Raw genomic sequence first — 27,317 nt, forward strand, 5'->3', positions numbered from 1 at the left:
ATAAACATATTGAACTGCTTGGTTCAATAAATTCTGAATGCGATGGATGGGCTTGATGAAGTTTCCCAATGTCTAGTTTGAAGTCACTCAGTAGTAGCCTTAAATTACCACGTTTAGTAAGCTGGAGTCAAGTTGGATGATCACACTAAAACTAGGCCGACCGGGCTAGCCGAGTGGGTAAAGTACCTGCCCGGCAACCCAAAGGTCGCGGGTTCGATTCCCGCCTCAGGCTTGGATCAAAGTACTGCAAAAACCTTGGGAGGTGCAATATGGCCACAGAAGCCGATGCGCCAACAACTACCAAAACAAAAAAAAAAAAAAAAAACACTAAAACCAGCTTAAAATATTTATATATAACTACTTACCAAACGTGCACAAACCTTTACCTACCACAGATATGATTTTTCATTTTTAAGAAAACTAATAGCTATTAGTTTTTACCAGTTATATATCATAATGTTATTTTATCTTTTTGTCTGACAGAACTACTTCCTCCTCTTCTAACAGTACAGTGGAACTTCGAGGGGAAGTACGAGGGGAACAGTACAGTGGAACTTTGAATAAATGGCTATCTTGCGACAACTCTGAATCGTAAATACAAACGAAGTAACCAAAGGAAATATAGTTTTGAAAGCGATAAGAGCAATAAAACTTTAAATACGAAGCGAGGAAGGCGGTTTCGCCCTAGGCTCTAAGCCTGGTCAATCGTAAATAAGCAATCAATGCACTAGGAGGAGCTAGCTCCTCCAGCGCCCCCCCTTCCTCTTAGTCCTCCCGGGGGAGGTTTTGCCCACTTTAGGAATCACAGGGTTGCAATGCCACTATCGCCATTCTGTTAATAAAGTTTAAACGTGCTTTATCTTTAGGAAATATTTTTAAATGAACTTACTGGACTTGGTTACTTACGTTACGGCTACAATTCAAGCTTTTTATCTTGACAATGAACAAACATCGGAATCCTTCGATCCCAGAACTTTTATGCTTTGCGCCCCTTAAAACATTTCCCACATTACACGCACTCCCGCCTCATCTTCCAGAACAAGTGCAAATAAACAGATTTAACAAATTTTAGCTATAAATATACATACTTTTAAAAATGAATACATTTAAAAGACCGAAATAAAATACGTTTCATACATGGATTAGTGGTATGGTTTGTCCGTATTTCTTTAAAAACTGCTTCATAAAAACAAAAAAGCGCACCCCAAAACAACCAAGTGCTCCCCCCCAAAGGGGAACCCCAAACTTTGGGAAAGCCCTGCCCTATAGTTTCCGCATTATTAATGTTTTTCTAAGTGGGAAAGGATTAGAACAACACTGTATATAAATTTATTTATTTCGGAGAAGGTGAAAAATAAAAGTGTAGCTCAGTAAGGGACACATTTACAAACTTTACATAAAGTGTGAATCATGAGGTTGAGTGAGTTATGGCATTAATGTATTTGTATTACAGTAATTTTGTTTTAATTTCTGGAGAGTATCATACGGGGCTTAGAGGGGAACAGGTATCCTGTGTGTTATCAGACACTCTGCCTAAAACACTGATGGATCCAATATCTCTCTCTCTCTATTACAGAAGATTTAGGAGAAGTCCGGTTGGCCTGCCTCCCTAAAATCCACTCACGCACACCTTCTCGATGGTAAGCCCTGTTACGTCACTTAGGTGGCAACGAACGTGTAGAGTGGTTCTCTTCCCTAGAAGCCTGGTCAGCGTGAAGAGGAAAAGACCAAACCCTCCAGCAATGAGAGCACAACAATACAAATGGCCCTCAGTCCCCAGCAGCTTTCACTCTCCCTCTTACGGCAGCGAGAGGATCAGAGTGGAAGCAGAGGGTGCTAAGAATCTCTGGGTACGACCAGGCTGCCATGCACGGAAATTGAACTTGGCCTGTTATAACGTACGATCACTCATCGGTGAAGACAGGATATTAGAGCTGGAAAAGGAATTAGAAAATGTGAATTGGAATATCATCGGTTTGGCTGAAACAAGAAGAAGAAATGAATCACTTGTAAGTTTATCAAGTGGAAATCAGCTGTACACCAATGGAAACAGTGAAAGGAGTGAAGGTGGAGTTGGGTTTCTGGTCCATAAAGATTTTAAAAACAACATTTTGGAATTCAAAAGTACATCACCAAGGGTGTCAAGACTAATACTCAAGATTTCTAAGAGGTACAAGCTAAAGATTATAATGATTTATGCACCAACATCGAGCCATGATGATGAAGAGGTTGAAGAAATGTACACTGAAATTGAGAGTCTTCTAGATGAGCAGAAAACCCACTACACCATTATTATGGGGGACTTCAATGCTAAGGTTGGAAAAAGGCAAAACAGCGCAGAAAGAGGAACTATAGGAAATTTTGGAATTGGTGAAAGAAATAAAAGAGGTGAAAGACTTGTGGAATTTGCAGAATCTCAAGGAATGTCAGTAATGAACACTTTTTTCAAGAAAAGGGTGAACAGAAAGTGGACATGGAAGAGTTCAAATGGATTAACTACTAATGAAATCGACTTCATCCTCACTAACAGAAGATATATTGTGAATGATGTTACCGTCCTGAATAAGGTAAATGTTGGAAGTGATCACAGAATGGTAAGATGTACACTTGATATAGATGTAGGAAAGGAAAGGAAAAAACTGACTCGAGTAAATAATACAAAGGTCTTTGAAATAACAGAGGAGGAGAAAAAGCAGTATGTACTGGAAGTTAAGAACAAGTTTGAGCTTCTGCAGACTGCTCAGGACCAAGATATCGACGAGGAATATTACAACTTTCTGAAAGTGATAAAGCCCAAGAAACCTATAGGGAAACAGAAATCCAAAGAAGAAAAAATTAGTCAAGAAACACTTGTCATGATGAACCAAAGACGACAAATGAAGAGCAAGAAAAACACTGACAGGGAGAAAATTGAGTATACTGAGTTATGCAAAGCCATTAGAAAGAGACTCAGAGAGGACATAAGAAGATTTAACACAAGAAAAGTAGAACAAGCATTAAGGGAAAACAAAGGATTTAAATCAGCAGCCATGAGCAGTAATACAGAAAGACAAATGATACTGAAACTGAAGAATAGCGATGGTGTACTTATAAACAGCAGAGAAGGCATAATTCAAATAGCAGAAGACTACTATAGAGAATTATACAAGGAGCGAGGGAATGATACCAGCAGTGGGGAAGATGGATTGCAAAGTAGCAACACATACGACATACCCGATATTCTTCCTGATGAGGTAGAACATGCATTGAAGAAAATGAAGAATCGGAAAGCCCCGGGGGAAGATGAAGTTACTGTAGAGTTGTTAAAATTGGGAGGAAGAAACATAACACAAAAACTGGCAAGGCTCTTCACAAAGTGCATTAGAAAAGGTGTGATGCCTAAGCAGTGGAATAATGAAATTATAGACCAATAAAGAAATTATAGACCAATTAGCTTGTTATCCCATATCTACAAGTTGTTCACAAGGGTCATTACTAACAGATTAGAAAGAATACTTGATGAGAATCAACCGAAAGAGCAAGCTGGCTTTAGGACAGGATTCTCAACTATGGATCACCTTCACGTAATATTATTATTATTATTATTAGCAGCTATATGGTGCAAGGAAGCCTGAGGCTTATGCTGCACCAGCCAAAAAAAAAAAAATTCCCGAGTTACCCTGAGAGAGAGAGAGAGAGAGAGAGGAATCACCAAGAAAAAGAAGAATGATGATATCCGGCTCAGGACCCTGGGTGTGCCAAGCCCATACTCACCAGATGTGAGCCCCTGGGGTTATCACAGCTAATGGAGAAAGCAAATGAATATAAAACACCATTATGCCTGGCATTTGTGGATTATGAAAAGGCATTTGACTCCATACAGCATAAGGCAATGTTTCGGGCACTGGAAGGACAAGGCATAGATACTCCATATATTATGATTTTGAAGAAAGTATATGAGAGTGCTACATCCTTTATTAGACTAGACAAAGACAGTAGCAAATTTAAAATCGAGAAAGGAGTTCGACAAGGAGACACAATATCTCCGAAGCTGTTTACTGCTGCCCTTGAGGAAGCTTTCAGAAGATTAGACTGGTCGCAGAAAGGAGTCAATGTGAACGGAGAGTACCTAAACCATTTACGATTTGCAGATGACATTGTGGTCATAAGCCACGATCCCAAAGAATTAGAGGAAAATCTTAATCAGTTATGCACAGTTAGTAAGAATTTTGGACTAAAGATGAATATGGCTAAAACAAAAGTAATGATGAACAAGTATGCCACGGAAAGGGAAATAATGATTGAAGGAGCAGTAATTGAAAAGGTGGAGTCATATACTTATCTGGGACAAGTTATTAGCTGTAATAATGATAAATGGCTGGAAATCAAGAGAATAAATTTTGGATGGATAGCATTCAGGAAATATAGTCACATACTGAAGAGCAATATCCCAGTTTGTCTGAAACGTAAAATAATGAATCAATGTATACTCCCCACCATGACTTATGGAAGTGAAACTTGGGCACTCACCAAAAGAATGGAAGAGAAGCTAAGAACTACACAGCGAAGAATGGAACGAATTATATTGGGAATCAGACTGTTAGATAAGAAGAGAAACACATGGATTAGGCAGCAAACTCAAGTAAAGGACATCCTTATGAAAACTAAAGAACTAAAATGGTCTTGGGCAGGACACATAGCTCGAAGACATGATGACAGATGGACTAAGAAAATAACAGAATGGTACCCAAGAGGAGCTAGAAGAAAACCTGGAAGACAAAGGCGGAGATGGATAGATGAAATTCATGAGTTTTTGAGTAGTAAATGGATGGCCAGTGCTCAAAACAGAAGGAACTGGAAAGTTGCTGGAGAGGCCTTCATCCTGCAGTGGATTGAAAATGACTGATGATGATCATACGGAAGTGTTCTACGTACCATATTGAGGTAAATTTCTCTTATTCGTCTACAAATATTGAGCATTGTAGCTCTGTTTTATACTATCATAGTACAGTAATATACAACCAAAGTCAACTGTGATAATCATTCGTATCTCTTCCATAAAATAAATATTTATTTTAATAATTAGTGATAGTCAGGCAGGTAATGCTGTTAGTGTTACCAAGACCAAACCTAGTGTTTGGTCTTGGTAACACTAACAGCATGTTAGTGTTGCCGAGACCAAACCTAAACATTAAAATGTTTAGGTTTGGTCTCGGCAAATCACTGTTCACTTAGTGTCATTCGTACTACGATGAAATAGAGAAAATGAACCGTGAAAATTCATAAAAATCAATTTCCTTCCAAAGTTTTTTGTGTTTCCTTTAAAAATAAACAGAGGAGGATTAGAGCTGTTATGAGCAAACGCGGTTTCAGACCCTCACGACTTCGAAAGTTATAATTATTTTTTATGTTGGGGTATACTAAAGACTCTTTTGCGAGAAAAAAAAAAAATATGCAAGCAATGAATTATATATAAATACAGATTTTAAAGATTATGTGTATTCTGAGCGGTTATGAACCGATAGACTTTTAAAATGATGCTAAGCTGAAGTGATGCGCTCTGGAAAGAGAAACTCACTACTATTTCCCTTGACATCAAAAACGATGTCAAGTGAAACAGGTTGTTTCCATAGATGCAGGAATGTAACTAGAAATTAATATTAGGGGTGAAATGTTTATATCTGATATATTTATTTATTATTGTGACAGTCTTAATTTATAAAAAAATCAGCGTGTATTTTAACTTAGAAAACTATATCGTTTCCTTTTATTTTTTGATAGTTTTTCTTAAAGTGGGCGAAATAAAACTAATTACGATGTTTATAATAATTTTAACTGATAATAGTAATGATATGTACGAATTTCTTGAGGGATCCAAATGCACCTTTGGTTGTGCTACTGCAGATGGAATGTTATGATAATTTCTTTCTCGGATAGCTAATCGGGGAAAAAAAATCTGGGCAAATACGGCCGAAAATCTTTACAAATCAGGAACTGAGTGGAAAACCTTTTGACCTCTCAAGCAATCTAAATTCAAAGTCGGTAGAAAGCAAGCTACATTCAAGTAAATATATTAGTACTAATTACACACGTAATACAAGAAGGTATAAAAAGTTGTGCCTCTCAGCGTATATCCCTAACGCTATGTGGGCATCAAGTTCCAACTGGGTTCTCCATATATAGCCGACAGTTTATAGTTGCTCAGATTCCTAGTGCTTCTGTATGGCTGAGCTTTTGCATTTTAAATGGAAGTATCTTTAAACACACGGTTCAAATAATCTTTTTTTTTTTTCTTTTTTCTTTTTTTTTGTGGAAGTGAATAGCCTGAATAAATTAGGATTGGATAAATGAATTGTTCATGTCTCTTTTTTTTTTTTTTTCTTTTTTTTTTTTTTTGTTATTTTGCTGATTAGGTATAATTAGGATTAGGCCCCAATCTTGCTTCCTTGTTTTGCCTTACATATGTGGAATAGCCACACCCCGATTAATGTAACAGTTGCGTTCCGCGGAACTCTACGTAAGTCGAAATTTCCCTAAATGCTTATGCAGCACTCGCAACTATGCGCTGAATTTGATTGAAGCAAAAAAGAAATGTTCGACGAACATGCGCAGGAAAAATTATAAAATTACAAAAAGAGAGAGGAGACAGGCATAATGTCAGCAAGTTGTAAGATGTAAAATCTTACATGTTTAATATTTTAGAAAAAAAAGTGAGATTAATGTAAAATAAAGATTAGGAAATGGCAACATGGGGCAGCGGAACAGTACTGGTCACAAATACTAATTAGATAATGGGTCACAGGCAAATGGATTAAATGTAGACAAGGTAACGAGCAAAGGTTAGCGTGGGAGACTACGGGCCGAACGTAGCCAGAGCTACTGACGAGGAGGTGCGAACAATTTAGGCTAGGACAGAACAATACGTGAAGGACACAATCGGTCGGACATTCCTTTTGATCGAGGACCCCCGGAGTCCAGCCTGGTGGTAAATAGGGGTCAAATGCTCTAGTGAGATTTTAAAATTAGCGTCCGACTGTCGGCGATCGCTAGGTTAGAAGATAGTGAAAAACAAATTCGTTAAAGGCACAAACAAAGTAGCGGCGCGCTTCAAAGGAACAGACATCTGGGAAAATTATAATTTATTAAAATAAGAGGTTGTATTGTACATAGTAAAATTATCTTGAGAAAAGTCGAAGGACGAATAGGGCAGAAAGAAAGTCGAAGAAAAGGAGAAGATTGGTTATAGAAAAAAAAAGGGGGGCAGACTTGACATACTAGGGCGGTACGTGATTGAAATGACAAAAAGGAATGAGCGGGGGGGGGGGGGGAAACAGACACAGATCCCTCAGTTGAGCTTTATGTGGGTGGTTATGAAGATGAATTAGTAAAGTCGGAACCCCGAATTGAGTATGTGGGGGTGTGTGGAAATGTGTTAGGAAAAGAAAGTTTAGATTCTCGTCGGCGTTTGGGAAAATGAGTTAGGACAGGCAGTTGAGTTTTTGTGTCGTGTTATAAAATGTGACAGACACAGAGTTGAGAATTTGGGAGTGTTTTGCGAAGATGAGTTAGTAACATGGACAGTTGAGGGTTCTGTTGTGGCAGGAAATATGTGTCAGTTAACAGTTGAGTGTTTGGTCGTGGTGGGAAAAGAGCAGGGTAGCGCCCTGTGAGGTCTTCTTCTTGAAAGTGTTTTTTTATAGGTGGAGCGAGAAAACGAGGGTAGCACCCTATGAGTTTTTCCTTATGAAAGGTTTTAATAAGGTGGAGAGAAAGGGAGCGAAATCGGCAGAATCAGTAGCTCGAGAGAAAGGAGCGAAAACTCGGAATTAGTAGCTCGATAAAGTGGCGAATGGAAGTAGCCCGTGTAAGTTGGAAAAAAGCCTCAGGATGAAGATAGCAGTCCCCATATCGACGGAGTATGATAGTAAGTAACGTGCCAGCCCAGTTAAGGTGTACAGTGAGTCCACCAAAATACCAGAATCGTGATCCTCATTAGAAAATTCGCTAGTTCTAGAATGAATTCCCCGATATACGATGATGAAATTTCCAACTAAGAGTGGAAGGATACAAAACAGCAAAGCCGACTAAGAGGAAATTTAAGTAAGTGACTAACATAGTATTCTCGTTACCTTAAAGGACTTTAGGACCCTAATAACAGATTAGTGGAGATTTAAGATACTAAGAGATATATACATGTATAAAAATATATACGTAATGTAGAGAGAGATAAGTTAGATAATAATAATAGAATTTTGACAGGTATAACTTTGTAATTAGTGAAAGGAGCTAAAGAAGAAGAAAAGGGTGTTAATGATAGTAGTGGCTTTGATTAATAATAAAACATATGTTATGTTATAAGCAAAGGAGAGAAAGGGAATATTTGTCATAAGTTGTTTCCTGAAAAATGTAGGTATGATTAGCATTTTGGAAGGGGAGGGTAAAGTCCTAGACCAGTGTATAAGGTAAGAATTATGGAACATGTAAGGAAATTATGGATCATGTGCAAGGAAGAAACTATAACAGTTGCTGTACTAATATTGTTTGTGTTGTAAAGGAAGGGATAACGTTAATAGAGTATAACCAATGTACGTAATTGTATATATAACTAATACTAAGTAGACAAAGTTAAATATTAATAGTACATGCCTCAGTTTGTTCATTTTTTTATGTTGTATATACATATAAATAAACTATGTTATATTATATATTTGTGTGTGTAGTTTGTCATCCTGGAACACCCAGTTCTTCCGAAGGGAATTATAATTAATCGAGAAGTTCCCTTGAATTTGGAAGTCTACTAGGAAGTAAAAGTCAGATGCGTAAGTGGGGGAAATAACAATAAAGTGGATAAACATTAAAAGGGAACAAAACGAAATAAATAAAACAATAACTAAATATAAATATATAACATCATCATATAATTCCACCCCCCACAAAGTTTTACCTTTCGAGCATCGTGGCCAGAATTAACTCTCCAGCTGATAAGCACGCCGCTGAGGAAGTTGAGGGCTGTGGAGATTAAGAAGGGATTTTTTTTCAACACATCACAAAATTTCTCTGCAGCTGCAGAATCGGCACTGGCGACTTCACCGCATAGTTTATTGTTTTGGAAACCAGTGTCAGTTCCTCAGTCATGCTGATGCACCTATCTATAGACACTTTCTCTTTTTCTTTCAGTGCATCGTCATCACCCTCATCTGATTTGTTCTTATTAGCATTCATTACCATATCTACTATTTCACTATCAGTGAGTTGGAACATCACCATCAATGTTTATACACGCTTGTATAACCCCTTCATCAAGTGACTTGGCTACTTCACATGACAAACTTTTGCGTATTCCAATAAATTCTTCCCTATTTCTTCCTCACCAGACATTTAATCTCAAAGACTGAAATAAAATACGTTTCATACCCTTTAAATGCCCTAGGATTCTGACTTTTCCCAACAGTGAGTAATTTGCACTTGCGGGTGCCGGCTGCGTTGGAACATGCAGTTCCCTGGAATCCTTATACCCTGACTCATCTGGTGTTACATACGATTTCCTTGGTATGTAACGCCAGAATAAAGTAGTATCATCTGCATTGTACACCTGTTCAGCTGACAGTCTCTCATCAGAAACCAACTTGGCAAATTCATCTAAATTCGCCTCTGCAGCCTCATTGTCTGCAGAAGACTTTTCTCCACAAACCTTCAGCTTGAGAATGCCGTGCCTTTGTTTAAATCTGTTGAACCACCCAGATGAATATTCACATGGAGTTGTTAAATTTAACTCCTGGTGAAAAAGTTTAGCTTGGGCCATTATAATGGAACGAGCAAGTGGAATCTTTTTACTCCGACGCTGCCTAATCCATTCAAGCAACACTCTGTCCACGTCTAACACTCTTCGACTGGTGTAAAGTTTTTCGCTTGTCCATTAATTTAGGCACATCACTGTCACCGTAGAATTTAAGTATCTGTTTCTTCTGTTTCTTGATATCATGGATAGTAGATGTACCAACACCATACTCAAATGCCGCACTGATGCACCTTTATCGAGTCTCATAAGTAACTCCACTTTCTTCGATATACTGAGCGCAAAATGTTTCCTTTTAGACATGGTATTAAATGAAAATTATAATAAATTGGGACAAATAATCATATATGTAGAGGAGCAAGTGTACATATCAGCTGTCATACTGAAACTGACGTGCGATTGATTGCTATGGTTCACGCTTGCTATATTCCGCACCTGTATTCCCGGCCGATGCAAGTTTTAACCCCAGGGGCTCACATCTAGTGAGTATGGGCTTGGCACACCCAGGGTCCTGAGCTGGATATCATCATTCTTCTTTTTCTTGGTGATTCCCTTCTATTTTTCTCTCTCTCTCTCTCTCTCGGGGTAATTCAGAAAATTTTTTTTTTTTTTTTTTGGCTGGTGCAGCATAAGCCTCAGGCTTCCTTGCACTCTATGTCTAATAATAATAATAATAATAACCTGCACGTAGTCAAAAAAAAAAAAAAAAAAAAAAAATCTCACCGGATTCGAAGCTAGCCAATTTCAAAAATATCCGGATTTCTGGAAGCCGGATAAATGGTCCGATACCTGTACATAAAATCCGAAAAGAAAATCTTGATCACTCGTTTTCGCACTGAACCAAAATATTTTCTGGGGTAAAAATACATTCGTAATCGGAAAGTGAATTAAAAGTTTGTTCTCCTCTCCTGATGAAGGATAGCTTTAATTAATATGATGAATCCTAATCATTTAATGTGGGTCGAATTAAAAAAAAAAAGAAAACTTTTAAATACTGGTAATTGGTAATTACATGAACACAGAATTTTTTTACTAATGTCGAAATAGTTGTATGAAGTGCGGCGTAATTAAAACAAGTTAATAAAATAAGTTGCGAAAGTTCGTTGCGTTATCCGCTTTAACCTGGATTTTTACTATTTTCAGAAAGGAAGTAGCTGTTTCAATAATGTTAATTTTTCATCATATTACGTAATATGCTCAGCAGCCGTTAAGAAACGTATCGGAGCTATTTAAATATTCTGTAAAAAAAAAAATAATAATAATAATTTCGGCTTTTCAGATACACATAAAAGGTAAATTTCACTATTTTTCAAGGTGAGATCAGTTTTCATACCAAGGATAGCCTGTCCTAAACTACATCTTTTCCTTTGGGTGGGGGGGGTAGAAATAATTTTTTATTGGAGACAAATAATTGTTCGAAACTTCTAAAAAAAAAAAAAGCGAGTATTCTGCTAAGAATTAATGAATTTTGCTGCGAATAAAAATCATTTTATGAAATTTGTAGCAGAATTTTGTTAGCAGAATAACTAGGCGATGTCATCCACCTGTAACACAGATGGATGACATTGACAAAACTCAAGAATAAAAACGTTTGACAAAGCTGTAAATATTTTTTTTTTTTTTTAGAACCAGGTGGACACTTACGTAGTTCTGGAAAAATAAGACAACTCCGATTAACATCAACATAGGTGGCCAAAACTGCCCTGGGTTATGCGATGTCATCCACTTGCGTTCCTCTGATTTCCATCCCTAGCTGTTGACTGAAGTTTTCAGTGTCTGATTATCACTGAAAAAAAGTCTCATTGGAAAAAACAAAAATCGCCCATTCTTATACTACTAAACACAAGGGTATCAGATGAATACATAACACCCTGCCATTTATATAGCTAATTATCCAATAGCATTTTGATAAATTTAGAGTACTGTTTCTCCTAATATAATATTAATTTGCAAATTACTGCACTTAACATTGCCAATAACTCCCCCATAATATGACTAATCTTTCAAGGAATAAACATTAAAATGAAAAGGCTTACCTAAAATAGAGCTTCCATGGAAGTGGCTGCTAATACAAATTTAAGGTCATAATGTAGGCACTGTCAAAAAATTGAAGAATGATAATACTCTACACCAGTCTTTTAAGAACATGGCTCACCTATAAATCATACATCCATACTTAAATATATTTAGAAAATTTACCTACACATTTTGATCAACAAAATATATTTATGAAAATAATCAATCTTAAAACCCACCAGTTGAGAAACTGCTTTACATTATAGGGGAGAAGAATATCATTTGATATTTCACAAATTATTTGTTTATGTCAGTGAGTTATTAAATACTGTTCTGCACCCACATAGCATAGTGTTATCAGTTTTCAGAAGCAGCTAATTTTTTTTTTTGAGGAATGGTATTGTGTAGTACATAAGCATTTAATGTCTTGTTCTTTAAAAATTTTTAAAGTTATCAGGATGATATTAATTGTATAATAATTTTAAACAATTAGCTACTGCTGTTTACCTTAGTGGGAATCTGTTTCCAAAAAAAGAAATGGGAAAATAGAATTTTAAAGTAAATCTTAATTTTTCATAAAATATGAACCTTTGGTATTAGTAAGATGATGCAAAGAAGCAAGTTTATATAGTGTCAGCAAAAAAAAAAAAAAATAATACTAATCCATCTTTAATTTTATTCAAATTTTATTAATAAAATTAAATCAAATTTAATTTCATCTTATTAGGGGAAGGTTTATTCCATCAATTACTCTCCAGTTGAGGATAAATTGCCACATCTCTTTTGCAATTATCCTATTTTAATTTTAATTTACAACCCAATGTATAATGTGTTGTCTAAGAAAGAGTAAAGATGCCATCACCATTTAGTTTACTTAACCCTTTTAAAGATTTAAACATTTCCACTGAGTGATCACACAGATGCCTAATTTCTAGGTACAGCAATTTATGGAAACCTAATTATTCTTGGTAAGAATACCCTTTTGTGTCCTCACCTAATCTTCTTGTTCTTCTCTGAAGCCTTTCCGAACTTATATGCAGTATTCAAGATGCATCCTAATCACTACTTATATAAAGGGATAATTACCTCTGTCAACAGGTTTCCAGTATATCAATTAGAGAACTCCATAATCTCTTCCAACAGCCTGTTCGCTACTAGAACAGTATGCTGAATTTTGTGGTATTCAATCCACCATACAAAAAAATGGTCATTTACCATTTCACACATTCTAAATACATTATAATTATTGATAGATTGTAAATATATTATAATATTAATTATTACTATTAAGCATTTTTGTTTGTAGTGATAAAATATTTAAAACCGATCAAGATGTTTTCTTTCTGTATGACTTATAGAATCATAACACTGTGAGATAAATTTTCTATCATTAGCATATGATGCAAGAAAGCAAGCTTATAGTATCATCCAAAAAAAAAAACTCTCCATTCATTCACTCCAAATGTTTGTCTAGTTCAGCCTTGAACTTATTAAGTTGTTGACCTTCACTACAACAGATGGAAGTTTGTTCCAACTATTGACCAACCTCTGGCTAAAGGCAAATTTCCGCACATCTATTCTACAATTGTCTTTCTTCAATTCGAATTTTTGTCCCCTCAGATGAGTATTATGAGCAAGAGGAAGAATCCCATTACCACCGAGCTTGCTCAAACCATTCAAGGACTTATACACCTCAAGTAGATCACCTCGCAGGTGCCTAGTCTCCAGAAACTGCAATTTGCAGAACTTAAGCCTTCCTTGGTAACAGTAACCCTTTGTTCCACTCACCAATCTTGTTGCCCTTTTCTGTACTCATTCCAGCAGCTCTACATATTTCCTAAAATTAGTCATCCAGACCAGTATACAGTACTCAAGGTGTGGCCTGACCATTGCCTTATTACAAGGGGACAATCACCTCCTTATCCCTGCTAGAAAAATTCCTGTATACCATTGACAAGACACCATGAGCTACTCTTCAGCCTATCTGCACTGTCAGAAAACTTCATATCTGACTGCACAATTACCTTCAGGTCCTTTTCATTCTCCACCAGCTTTAGTGTAGTACCACCCAGTTGATACATTACTCTGGGGTTACTGCTACCCATATGCAGTACTTTACATTTGTCAATGTTAAACTTCAATTGCCACCTCTCAGCCCATATGCTCAACTTTTCCAGATCCCGTTGCAGTAGCATACTATCATTACTGTCATTGACAAACCTGCCAACCTTCGTATTGTCTGCAAACTTAGACATTAATCCTGATATACTTCATCAATATCATTGATAAATACAGAAAACAACAATGGGCCTAACACCAAATCCTGGGGGACTCAAACTAATAACATTAGTCCATGAAGAGCAGTGTCAATTGATTACCAGTCTCTGTCTTTAGCTTGAGGGTATGTGGTGCCCATAGGCCAGTTTGGTTTTCAGCACCTGATAATTTTTTTTATTTTAAATTTTTAAGCTTTATAAATTTTACAAAACAGGCATGTCATAATAGAACATATTTAACATAAAATTAAATTTACAAACTTTTATTCACAAAAGGTATATAACAACAATAAATTATTCAAAAACTAAACAAAAAAATTCTTGAATAAAATATTTAAAATTATACTTATAAAATAGGTGTATAATATAATAATAAATGTAATAATTTTGCAAAAACAAAGCAAAAAAAAAATCTTCTTAAATAAAGTATATAAGCTGTGTCTATAAAGTATAAGAATAATTATTGAAAATAGTAGCAGAAAACAATTTTTTAACTAAATTAAAACTTTTCTGGCTTTTACTGTCACAAAATTTGTTATCAATTCTTCCATATCAAGTTCTTTTAAAATATCTCGTTCAATCTATAATATTGTTAAACCATCTAATCTGTCCTGACTCATATTGTTCTCAAATGAGTTTTAATAAATTTCAGTTTCGAAAAACTCCTTTCCGCGCTAGTCACAGAGACAGGCAACGTTAGGAAAATGCGGATAGCAGTGAATAGGTTTGGTTAGGAAGATGTTAATTGCTGATCACAAATGAATTGGAGAATTTTTGATCAAAACGGACCCCCATGCAATACAGCGCCTGGTACGAAAAATCAAATAGGCAAACCAAAAACAAAAAATGCTAAAAACGATGCCCCTTGCAATACGGCTTTTGGAAGGGGGGGCACTGCTCGTACCACAACGCTTCAACTCTCTGGTCCTCTTTAATACTATTACTTTTTTTACGATGTTGGTGCCCTAAAGCCACTGCACTCCTAGGCCTGTGCCTCTTGTGCCTAAGCCTAGAGCTGGCCCTGAGCAGAGGCATATGATTCAAGAAAGCAAGCTTATGCAGCATCAGCAAAAAAAAAAAAAAAAAAAAACTCTCCCATTTCACCCCTCCATTTGTTCCAAATGCCTGTCCATCTCAGCCTTAAATTTTTTAGGCTATCAACTGCCACAACAAAAGATGGAAGTCTGTTCCACTAGTCAACTACCCGCTGGCTAAAGGCAAATTTCCACACATCTAGTCTACAACTGTCTTTCCTCAATTTGAATCTATGCCCCCTCAGGTTCTTAATCTGAGCAAGAGGAAGAATCCCATCAGCATTCAGCTTGCTCAACCCATTCAAGGCCTTATACACCTCAATCAGATCACCTCGCAGGTGCCTACTCTCCAGGCACTACAAGTTGCAGAACTTAAGCCTTTCTTGGTACGAGCACCCCTTTGTTCCCCTCTCCAATCTTGTTGCCCTTCTTTGTACTTGTTCTAGTAACTCTACATCCTTCCTAAAATGAGCTCCAGACATGTACACAGTACCCTAGATGTGGCCTGACCATTGCTTTGTACAACGGGATAATCACTTCCCTGTCCCTGCTAGCACAATTCCTGTATATCATTACAAGACTCCATGACCTGCCCTGGCAGCCCATTTGCGCTGCTCAGCAAACTTCATATTTGACTGCACAATTACCCCAGGTCTTTTTCACCTTCCACTTCCCTGAGTGTAGTACCACACAGTTGGTACATTTCTCTTGGTTTATTGCTACCCATATGCAGTACTTTGCATTTGTCAATGTGAAACTTCAGTTGCCACTTCTCAGCCCATTTGCCCAACTTATCTAGATCCAGTTGGAGTAGCATACTGTCTTTACTGTCATTAACAACCCTGCCAACCTTCGTATTGTCTGCAAACTTGGACATTAAACCTGATATACCTTGATAAATATACAAAACAACAATGGCCCAACACTGAACCCTGGGGAATTCCACTATTAACATTTGTCCACGAAGAGCACTGTCCATTGATTACCACTCTCTGTCGTCTCCCACTCAACCATCATTTTATCCCTTGTAGCAACTTTCCTTTAATGGCATACTACCGCAATTTGTACAGTAATCTTCCATGTGCCACAGTAGCAAAAGTTTTCCTAAAATCCAAGTACAGTGAAACTTCCCTTTAACGGACAGCCATGGGGAACGAAAATCTGTTCGTTAGAGAGAAGTGTCCGCTAACAAGAAGTCTGAGCGAAAAAAAAAAAGAAAGAAAGAAAAATCGTTAAACGTTTAATGTAAAATTAAATTAAATTATATATAGATTTTGCACAATATTTTTGTAAATAATATACATACAATTGTGCTATGCATATTATGACTTTATCTTAAGAAAAATACATACAGTAATCACTTATTTTCTTCTGCACCTTCTTCCGGCTGATAATTTTGTTTTCAACATTTGTTTGGAGTGAAGAAACCATCGGAAGTCCTTCAGTATCTTCTTCAGTGGTGGAAAACATTTTTAAACGATTGATTTGTATGAGCGCTTCTTCTATTTTCATCGGTGGTTTGTCATTAATATGTTCTTCGACAGAATGACCTCTTTCCATTTCTTCATCCTCATGAGGAACTTCTTGAAAAATATCGATGATAATGTCATTGATATCTAGAGCACCATCTTCTGTAGTGAGGTTCCAGTCTATATCTTTGTAACCAGGGTCACTTGTAGCTGAAATCTCGTACATTGTCAATAGATGTTGAAGTTCTTGTTCTTCTTGTTTCTGCACATTGCTGTTCACAACTTCAATTTTTGCGTTTGAGAAGCCAGACTTTGCAAAACAGTTCACGACAGTTTGTTTTCTAATTGCATTTACTGAAGAGGAAATCCATTGAATCACATCTAGGATGCTGATTTTCTTTGCAAGGTCACTCGTTACATGTTACATCGTTCATGTTTGCAATGAGATGTCTTAAAACACGTTTTCTGTAGTGAAGTTTAAAATTTTTTATTATCCCTTGAATCCAAGGGCTGACATTCTGCAGATATGTTTGGTGGCAGAAAAACGATTTGAATGTTGGACAATTCAATGTGCGGGTGAGATGCAGCATTATCCATGAAAAGAATAATTTTTCTGTTTTGACGAATCATGTTTTGGTTAAAGTGAGTTATCCATTCGCTCATGATATCTCGTGTCATCCACGCTTTATTATTAGACTTCCAGTCAACATTCAAAAGATTCAACTTTATGCCCTTGAAACAACAAGGATTTTGTGGTTTTCCTATAACAAGAGGTTGTTCAAAGTCTCCCAGCATATTTGTACACAATAGTACAGTCAAGCGTTCCTTAGAAATTTTTCCGCCCTGACACTTTTCGTTTTTTCTACTCATTGTTTTTTTCAGGAAGAGCTTTAAAAAAACAACCCTGTTTCGTCACAGTTGTAAATATCCTTAGCTTCAAAATCGCAACATAAATCTTCCAATTTGACGGTCCACTCTGTTACAACACCAGTATCAACATCACCACTTACGGTTTTCCAAGAAATTTTATGCCGAGTTTTGAACTTGTCTAGCCATCCCACAGAAGCTTTGAACTCATTTACTCCCATAGATTTCGCAACCTCCAAAGCCTTTTCCCTAATAATAGGCCCATTAATGGGAATTTTTTTAGCACGTGAGCCGACAAAACCACTCATACGTAACATTGTCAATTTGAAGTCCAACAGTTTTCGGGAATGATTTTTGAACCTGATCATTTCCGTGTTGCCAAAATTGTTTGAGCAGTTCATTTTTTTTCTTTAGGATGTCGCTTACCTGCGTCTTCCCGATTTTGCATTTTGCAGCGAGATTGCAAACACTATTTTTTTGCCGATCATACGCATTAATGAGTTTGACTTTATCTTTTAAAGTTAAATGTTTACGAGAAGACATTGTGCACTTCACACGACACTGAACAAAACTGAAAACTGAAAAGACGAAAGGCCGACCAAATTCAAAAGTCCTTCACTTCCCTGTAGGTAAGTGCCTTTTCAGTTGGAGGGAAACTCGTGATGGCTGTATATATGAGATCAATGTCCATCCATCAGCAAAAACTTTTAATTATCAATGATTACTAATGTGTTTATATGTTTCTTCAGCAATATTTATTTAGAATTTACGAGGTATGGCATGAAAGTCATAGAAATGACTTTATAAATAAGTTAAAATTGAACTTGTCAATTATTTGCTTTTGATCCTTCCCTTAGGCAGCTCTACATGAAGCACACTCTTCTGTCACAATTGAAAGCATTTCTGGAACAAGTTTACTGGTATCAATTTTAGCACCCTCTATATATTAGACTTCATTCAAAGACTCAAAATGTGTATTTCCTAAAGTTTTTATACTTGGTAAAAGAAGTTAAATGGAGCCAAATCAAAAGACTAGGGAGAATGTCCCACCTGAAGCATTCATTTTGCCATCAGATATTGCTTTACCTATAATGCAGTGCAAGCCACTGTGCTGTTGGCAAAAAATTCATTCTGTACTCACCAGTTTGGCTCATCCAAATTCTGTTCCTAAGTACCAAAAGACCACTGAAATGGACACATATTGGGTCTTAAGGATGTGCATGCTGATTTCAGATTACATAGCATAATTTTTCCCTCCCCCCAACATAAAGGAATTAAAAATCAATATCAGTAAACTAGTTCCAGAAAATTTTCTAATTGTGGCAGAAGAGAATGTCTTCATGTCGGGCTATTAAATGCAGAGGAATAATTATGTATGGCAAGCATGGCCCTGGCCACAGGCATCTATTCATCACAGACACCAAATGAAAATATAAACACTTAGAACAGGGGTCGGCAACCTGCAGCTCGCGAGCCACATGTGGCTCTTTGAACATGTAACTGCAGCTCTTTAACTTTTAGCCCACATGAAGCATAATTTGAAATGGAGTTAGAGGACTTAAAAATCAAGAACATGGAGGGCAAGACTAAAATGCCTTAAAACTGAAATTGAGGATTTGGAGAGGCAAAAGGCTGCCCTTGCAATTTTTCTACACAAATGGATGGCAATAGATGAGTTGAAAAAGCAAGACCAAATTGTGTTCAATGTGTGGAGTAGCTAACTGGACAAGTATATAGATTTGAAAATAGTTGCGTTTGGACTTCTCTCAGTTTTTAGTTTGACGTATTTCTGCAAGCAAATATTTTCGAACATGAACTATATTAAAAATAAATGAAGAAACCATCTGCAATGCAAGTCTCTCAACATGTCTGAAGATGAAAATTATGGTATACTCGCCTGATGTTGAGAGATTCGCTCAAGAAGTTCAGTGGGAAAAGTCATATATATTAATTCGTACCTAATTGGATGTTTTATTACTTTTCTTTCAGTTATTAATAAATAATATTTCAAAATATATATTTTTTTTAATAAAACACCTTCCCACTATTCCTTTTCTTAAAAAACTTCCCCCCTTCCCCCAGCTTGAGCTGAGGTGCGGCTCTTCAGATTCTCTCTCTTTTTTTTTTTTTATTAGATCATAAATGGCTCTTCACACAAAAAAAAAGGTTGCCGACCCCCGACCTAAAATAACTGAACAAATTATAATATAAAAATTGTCATATTTTTATTTTATTTTTAACAATTACAATTTTTATTATCCATATTGTTTTGCTACATCAAATCACTATAACAACATTATTAAAATTGAAAAAAGTCAGTATTCATGCAACAATACAGAATAAGTAAATTTAATGTACCACTATGTAGTGCCAAAGTGATACTAACAGTTACAAATTGTGTCCAAACTGCCCCTTCATATGCTACAAATGTGTGTGTGTGTGTGTCTGATATGACAATCAAGTATTATATATGCAATATTCAGGGATGGTGCAAGGGTATGCGGCACTCTGGACAAGCCTCAGATGTGTGCATCCACCCTGGTAAGTTTTGAAAAGCTCATGATTTTTAATGATTTTTAATTATAATTTTTAACTTTTTTTTTTTTTCAGTTATTAATATACCGGCATAGAATAATAATCAAATAGACTGCGGAACACTTTATTTTGGCAGGCTTTTGCATAGAGGTAATTCCATCTACGAAAAAGTAGCAATGTAGTGATCTAATATGCCATTTGTATGCAATTTATCCTGGAGTACACGGTTTGAAGGAGAGGGGGAAGCTACTGCTATAAATAAACTCACTTCCTTGTATAAATTTTTTTTGATAATTATCAGTATTTCAAAATATTATTATTAAAATAAATGATCGTGGATTTGTGGCTGAAAAAAAAAGGAACTTTAAAATGAGAAGCAAGTACTTCTAGTATTACAACTGTGGTCGATGAAAATGAACACCTTTTGTTCCCCAAAAATCCGAAGTGAAAAAACAGGAACCAACTAATAAAAGACCAAAGTGAAAGTATGATGACAATTATTTGAATTTCGGCTTTATATGTGTTGGAAATAAGGATGCTCCTGATTCACAGTACGTCATATGTAATAAAATATTAGCAAACAGTTCTTTGGCTCCTGTTAAACTTGTGTTTCGTAAGTGTTCCGTAAATATATTGTGAGATGAAGTGTTCCATAAATATATTGTGAGATGAAGTGTTCTGTAAATATACCGTGAAATGAAAAGTATTCCATGACAAAAAGTTTTGGAAACTGCCCTAGGCAATCATCTAGTTTGCCTAGTGTTGGCCATGGCACTAGTGAAAACCCTAAAAAACAATCTACTGAGTAGCAAAAATTAGAAATGTTAAAACAACTAACTGGATGTGAAGAAATGTGATGGACTCAGACACACTTATGATGAACCACTGTGATGAAGGTTTGCTTGCATTCTGACAAAATTAAAGAATATGCCATAGTGTGGCACTATCACGTGTTTTCAAAACTACAAAAGGAAATGACCAGGTTATGAAAAATATGGAAGCTATAATAAAAGAGACCTCGGGCATCAGGTATACTCATATTGATAAGAATACTGCAACCACTGACCTGAACATTAAAAAATCGTTTAACATTCAGGTCAGCCATTGCAGTATTCTTAATCAAAATATGGAAATTGACAATGGAAGACTTGATGACCAACTTAATTCCAGAATATTACATACTTCATATTTCTCTATGTTCATTAAGGATTATTCTGAAAGGACAGAATTCATGGGATACCTGCTTCCTGGGCAACACGATGCTGTCACCCCTCTCACTAGTGGATGAACCCACCACTTGGCAGGTATATAGGTACACTGCATTCACGTAGATGGTAATTCGATGTTAGTATGGATAAACATCATGAGTTAACTGACTTTGAAGGAAGGATGATAGTGGGTGCAAGACGCATGGGTCACTCTATCGCGAAGGTGGTACAGAAATTGCACTATCCCCGTTCGACAGTATCAAGAGTATATCGGGAATACACCATTTCATTTCCGTAATAACATCTCATTGTGGACAGCACTGTGGGCAGAGAAAGGTGGTGGATGAACGTGGCCATCTGTCTTGTATTTTTTCAGCCAACTGGAGAGTGATAGTTGCACAAATCACCGCCAACTTCAACAAGGTAGGTACCAGAAATATCTCCATCAAGCCCATCAGGCGATCATTAGCCGCAATAAGTTATGGGAGCCGCCAGCCCACCAGAGTCCCATTGCTAATACCACAACACATGCATATCTGGTGGAAACTGTACAAAGCTATGCACCCATCATGTCAACAAGGAATTGTTCAGGCAGGTGGACAGTTGGTAATGGTCTAGGGCGTGTTCAACTCGCACACTTTGGGACGTCTAGACGCATCTCTGAATGGTCCAGGTTACATGTTCACCCTTGCAGATCATCTGCATCCCTTCAGGTCATTGTGCACCCACAGAGCCATGGTAACTTATTATTATTATTATTAGCCACATGGTGCAAGGAAGCCTGAGGCTTATGCTGCACCGGTAAAAAAAAAAATTTCCGAGTAGTTACCCAGAGAGAGAGAAGTGGAAAGGAATCACCAAGAAAGAGAAGAATGATGATATCCAGCTCAGGACCCTGGGTGTGCCAAGCCCATACTCACCAGATGTGAGCCCCTGGGGCAGGTAGAACATGGTATGAAGAGCATTCCACAGATTTTACCACCATGGAATGGCCTCCCTGTTATTATTATTATTAGCTATATGGTGCAAGGAAGCCTGAGGCTTATGCTGCACCAGCCAAAAAAAAATTCCCGAGCTACCCTGAGAGAAGGGAAGTAGAAGGGAATCACCAAGAAAGAGAAGAATGATGATATCCAGCTCAGGACCCTGGTTCACTGAAGATGAATCCTGTGGAGCATGTTTGGGATGCTGTGGAAAGGTCCTTTCAAGCTTTGAATCCTCCACCCAGGAATGCAATGGAATTATGGACAGTGGTGCAGCAGGCATGGATGGAAATACCTGTGGAATGCTTTCGTGAACTAGTGAACTCAGTGCTTTGCCATATGACTGCCCTTATCCAGGCAAAAGGTGGGCCTACCCGTTACTAGGTAAATATCCCATGATTTTTGTCAACTCAGTGTACCATGTAAAAGAAGAAAAAAAAAAATTTAATAAAGCCTTGCTTATCCCCGATAACGCAGCTGGATATCCAGTTAACTTGAAGGACCTACAGGGGGTGAACAAAATAATGGAAACACCTTATACGAAAATAATAATTTTTGCAATGGTTGTATGATGTACGTATGAATATGCGTTGATGATTTTTTTGTTTGTTTCTTGCAGATCTGGTGAGTATGGGCTTGGCACATCTAGGGTCCTGAGCTGGATATCATCATTCTTCTCTTCCATGGCAATTCCCTTTTATCTCTCTCTCTCTCTCTCTCTCTCTCTCTCTCTCTCTCTCTCTCTCGGGATAGTTCAGAAATTTTTTTTGGCTGGTGCAACATAAGCCTCAGGCTCCCTTGCACCATATGGCTAATAATAATACTGTGAAGGAAAGATAATAAAAGCTAATCTTTATTTAGAGGTGATATAAAAAGATACATGAAGAAAATTACCAACTTGTCTGCTGAATTCCAGAGGCACCTGCTAAAGATGCACCAAATTGTTGGTGCATCTTTAGCAGGAGCATCAGTCACTAAAACTGGGGATTTGTTTAATGTATCCAGAGAAACTACATCAAAAATAATATCTGCATTCACTAAGTAAGGAAAAACAAAATCTGGTAGGAGAAATTGTGGCAGAAAATCAAAACTGATTGAAAGAGACTGCCAGACACTGAAAAGGATTGTAGCCCAAAAAATAAACTACCGTCTCAAAAGTAACTGCAGAACTTAATGTAGTCTAAGCAATCAAATTTCTAGCAAAACAGTTAAGCAAAAACTTCATAAACCTGAAATTTATGGTAGAGCTGCTATTGCCAAGTAACTTGTTACTGATGGTAATGGTAGAAAGAGGATACAATGGTATATAAGGAGCAAAAAAAACTGGATACTTGATGATTGGAAACATTTTCAGACAAATCATTTCACACTTTTACCAACATCAGGGAGAGTTTACATTTGACAAATGTAAAAGGAGGCATATCATTTGACTGTCTTGTGCCAACCATCAAGCATGGAGGCTCAACAATGGTTTGGGCTACAATATCCTGGTATGTTTTAAGTCCTATCATCACCCTGAATGGCCAAATTACTGCCACTGATTACCTCGATATTCTGAGTAACTCTGTTCATCCCATGGTGCAAACATTGTTTCCCACAAATGATGTCATGTTTCAAGGTGATGATACTCCAATATACACAGCCAGATATATCCAATCTTTATTTGAGGAGCATAAAATTGAGGATAAGCATGTTCAATGACCTGTACAATTACCAGACTTAAATGTTACTGAGCAACGTTTTTCCCATGTTTGGAAAGGAGAGCAAGAAGCAGATTTCCTACACCTTCATTACTCAAGGAGTCTGAGATATTCCTCCATGAAGAATAGTCCACTATTCCTCTTAACGCAGTTCAAGGTTTATTTGACTATTCCATGTGGAATACAAGCTATTTTAAAAGCATAGGGTGGCCTACCAACAGATTAGTGCATACTTGCAATTATTATCCCAGGTGTTTCCATTATTTTGTCCATCCCCTGTAGTTGATAATACTAGGGTTGTGATTTTGCTGTCAGTTTCACAGTTATAGCCAATGGACCAGAGTGAAATTGCCACATGTAATGCTTACTACTGCAACTACTATCTGCAACTCAGCAGAACATAAATAGGAGTAGAATGTCTCAGGCAAAATCTTGTTGATGAGTCCCATCCAGATAGGTATAAAGCAAAAGGTGGGGACCCAAAATTCATTTAGCTTTTCCCACTCAAAAGGAGGCATTTTTTCCCCTTCTTTTATTATTCCACTGGGAAAATTTGGCAAAAAAAAATTAATAGTATCACAAATTATCCTACAGTATTACATCCTCTGTTTATGCCAGTTATCTAAGCCAGGGACATTATGGTGAGGGGACAGGTCAGTCAGCTTCCTCAGATCTTGACCATTACTACTATAAATGCTATAAATTATATATAAAAAGGAATTTGATGGGGAAGTAAGCCCAGTGAAGTTGTTTGCCCTGGAGGCTTGTGCTGGCTTTCAACATCCCTGATCTTAATGGGAAAATATTTTGTAATACTTTCTAAGAATATGTTCCTGTCACAAACAGAGGACTACCTATATACTATTGTTTTTGAATATCAGTTTTATTATTTGTAATATTCTTTTTTTCTTTTTTTTTTTCCAGCAAATTATTTAACATACAAGACAGTAAATGCAAATATGATAGGTGCCACCCAAATACTTAGTGAAGGACCTTACCTACAGCTTCTAAAAGAGGATCAGTTGCCCCCAGAATTGAGAGAAATAGCCATTATCACTGGTTACAGACCACCAGACAGTTCTCTTAAGCAGTGCTTACTGAGTTGGTTTGCTGCTACAAATGAGACACTCAACGTATGGACTCACCTCCTTCCAACTTTATATTTTATATGGATACTAGAAGTTCTATGGGAAACACAGGTTATTACCTCTGATCCATATTCATGGTCATTTGCATCATTTATGATCACAATATGCCTATATCCGATGCTTAGTGCATTAGCTCACACATTTTACATTATGTCAAACATGGCTCGTCATTTCTGGTTTTTTATGGATTATGGTGGATTAAGTTTTTACAGTTTTGGAGCTGGAATTCTTTATAGAGCATACAGTTTTCCAAAAGAATTTTATGATACTCAGTTGGACCACATTTACTTACAAGTGTGTGCTCTAAATTCCATACTTAGCATAATTTGTGCATGTTCTTCCCGCTTTATGGAAAATCTTTTATTAATAAAGTTTTTTCGTCTTGGTGCATTTGTTTTTCCCTTTATATGGGACAGTATACCTTTAGCATATCGAATAATATATAGTAAAGACATAGATATTATTACATCAGATCATTACATTCGCCACTTTCTATTTTCATTTCTAATTGGATTTTTATATGCTTCTCACTTGCCAGAAAGACTTGCACCAGGCAAATTTGATATAGTTGGCCATAGCCATCAACTGTTACATATCTGTGGTATTCTAGCTAGCCGTGAACAAATGAATGGTGCATTGCATGATATGATGACAAGGCAAAACTTCATTCAAGAAAATGATTATGTCATAACATCATTCTGGTCAGTGTACATGTTTGCTTTTATTTTCCTTGCTAATATTGTCATAATCTTACTGTTTGGTTTATTTGCTTGGAAATATGACAGTAAAAATGATAAACGCACAACATGTAAGCATGCTTGCATATTTTCACGCATAGATTGAGAAATAGTTCTGTCTAATAGTGCAATAATTCAGAAAGGTAGAGAAGCCTGACTGTTAAAATTTTGATATCAGCTGATTCCAAGCAGCATTTATCACAGGATTAATATCCCAAATGTGTTAGATTTAAGGGGCCTTCTTCAGTTCATAAAAACTTTTTATATTGATGGCAAATGATAAAGAACTCAGACTACTTGAGTGCAGTTATACTGTAGTTCGACTAACTATATATATTTCATGATGTATAAATCATACATGTAAATAAAATCTTTTACTTGTATAGTGTAGCCATTCTTATAATGTACATTATGAACCCTACTAAACAGGATGATTTTCAATGATAATACATTTGAAATTTTATTAAATAAATATACTTTATAAATACATAAAAGTACATAAGTTTATTAACAGATTAAAATATTTTACAAATAAAATAAAAACTAAATTACACTGTAAATCTGCTTCTGAATATTTAAATAAATTTAATTCAACCAAAAAAAATATTTTATACAGTATTAGGGTGGAAATCTTCATTAGGTATTGTATAACAAAAAAAAAAAAAAAAAAGACTGCCAAATAATACATTTATTATTATTCAATCTAAGGCAATTATGTATAATGTATTTAGAGCATATTTAAGCATACAGCATATATTTGTAAATTATGCCGTGGAGAATACTAATATATTGAAAAAACTGAACATTTTTTTTTCAGTTGAACAGATATGTGATGTGTTGTCTCTGTGAAGTAATTTCATAATATTATATGCCAGAGAAAAATCATATTTTTGTAAATATCACCTTTACTACAACTCCTGTTTCAGTTAGTGTAAGGCAGGCATGAGCAACTCTGGACTTGTGTATCAGGTTCCATCCACCAGAACCTTTGGTGCTATAAGAAAGAATGAAAAAGATGTGGAGACTAGTAATTTCCACATATGGAAAATACAAATGCACAGATATGTAAATGTGTTCTGAATAGTATCTGGAATTAATCATCAAATTTTTGTTTTGGTTCAATCAAAAATTGTATTTTTGTTGAATATAAAGAATGCTATAGCCATTCATATTTTCATGGACCAGAGAACTTATGTTTAAAATTAATACACCACACAAAGATTTTATTCTATACCTTGGTATTACAGAATTATGTTATATCAGAAAAACTGGCTTTTCTCTTTCAAACTTAAGTATATATCAATGCAGTATTATTATCTTAGTGTTAGTAGTGGCTGTTACAAGGGAACAAGTTTATATACATCAGCTGGGATGGGGGGGTTGTTGTCAGTTTGTGACTTGTTAAAAAGGGGCTCACTTGAGATGAATTTCAGCTAAGGTTCATCCCTTGTTAAAATAGCCTGTTAAATTTTATCAAACTATATATATTTTTTTTTTTAACAAGGGCCTCGGATAATCACAAGAATTTAGCAAAGGCTCACAAGCTCCCTTCAACATACCCCTAGCATT

General features: G+C 36.3%; 1 protein-coding gene across 5 annotated transcripts in view; it reads left to right on the forward strand.

Annotated features, from left to right (window-relative positions):
* The window catches only part of LOC150090857 (membrane progestin receptor gamma-like), a 269,443-nt gene extending 243,190 nt beyond the window's left edge, over positions 1–26,253 (forward strand). For 3 of the 5 annotated variants that reach the window (XM_090373177.1, XM_090373170.1, XM_090373187.1), the window contains one exon: positions 24,788–26,252. In XM_090373177.1, the coding sequence (XP_090229303.1) occupies positions 24,823–25,854 (1,032 nt within the window). In that variant the 5' untranslated portion in view covers positions 24,788–24,822 and the 3' untranslated portion in view covers positions 25,855–26,252. Of the gene's footprint in view, positions 1–19,920; positions 19,979–24,787 lie in introns of all 5 variants that reach the window. The other 2 variants (XM_090373154.1, XM_090373162.1) reach the window with 2 other exon arrangements.
* Positions 26,254–27,317: the final 1,064 nt, after the last annotated feature.

The sequence above is a fragment of the Mastigoproctus giganteus genome, chromosome 1 (assembly GCF_048544385.1).
Source record: "Mastigoproctus giganteus isolate SK-2022 chromosome 1, ASM4854438v1, whole genome shotgun sequence".
Taxonomy (NCBI): Eukaryota; Metazoa; Arthropoda; class Arachnida; order Uropygi; family Thelyphonidae; genus Mastigoproctus; species Mastigoproctus giganteus.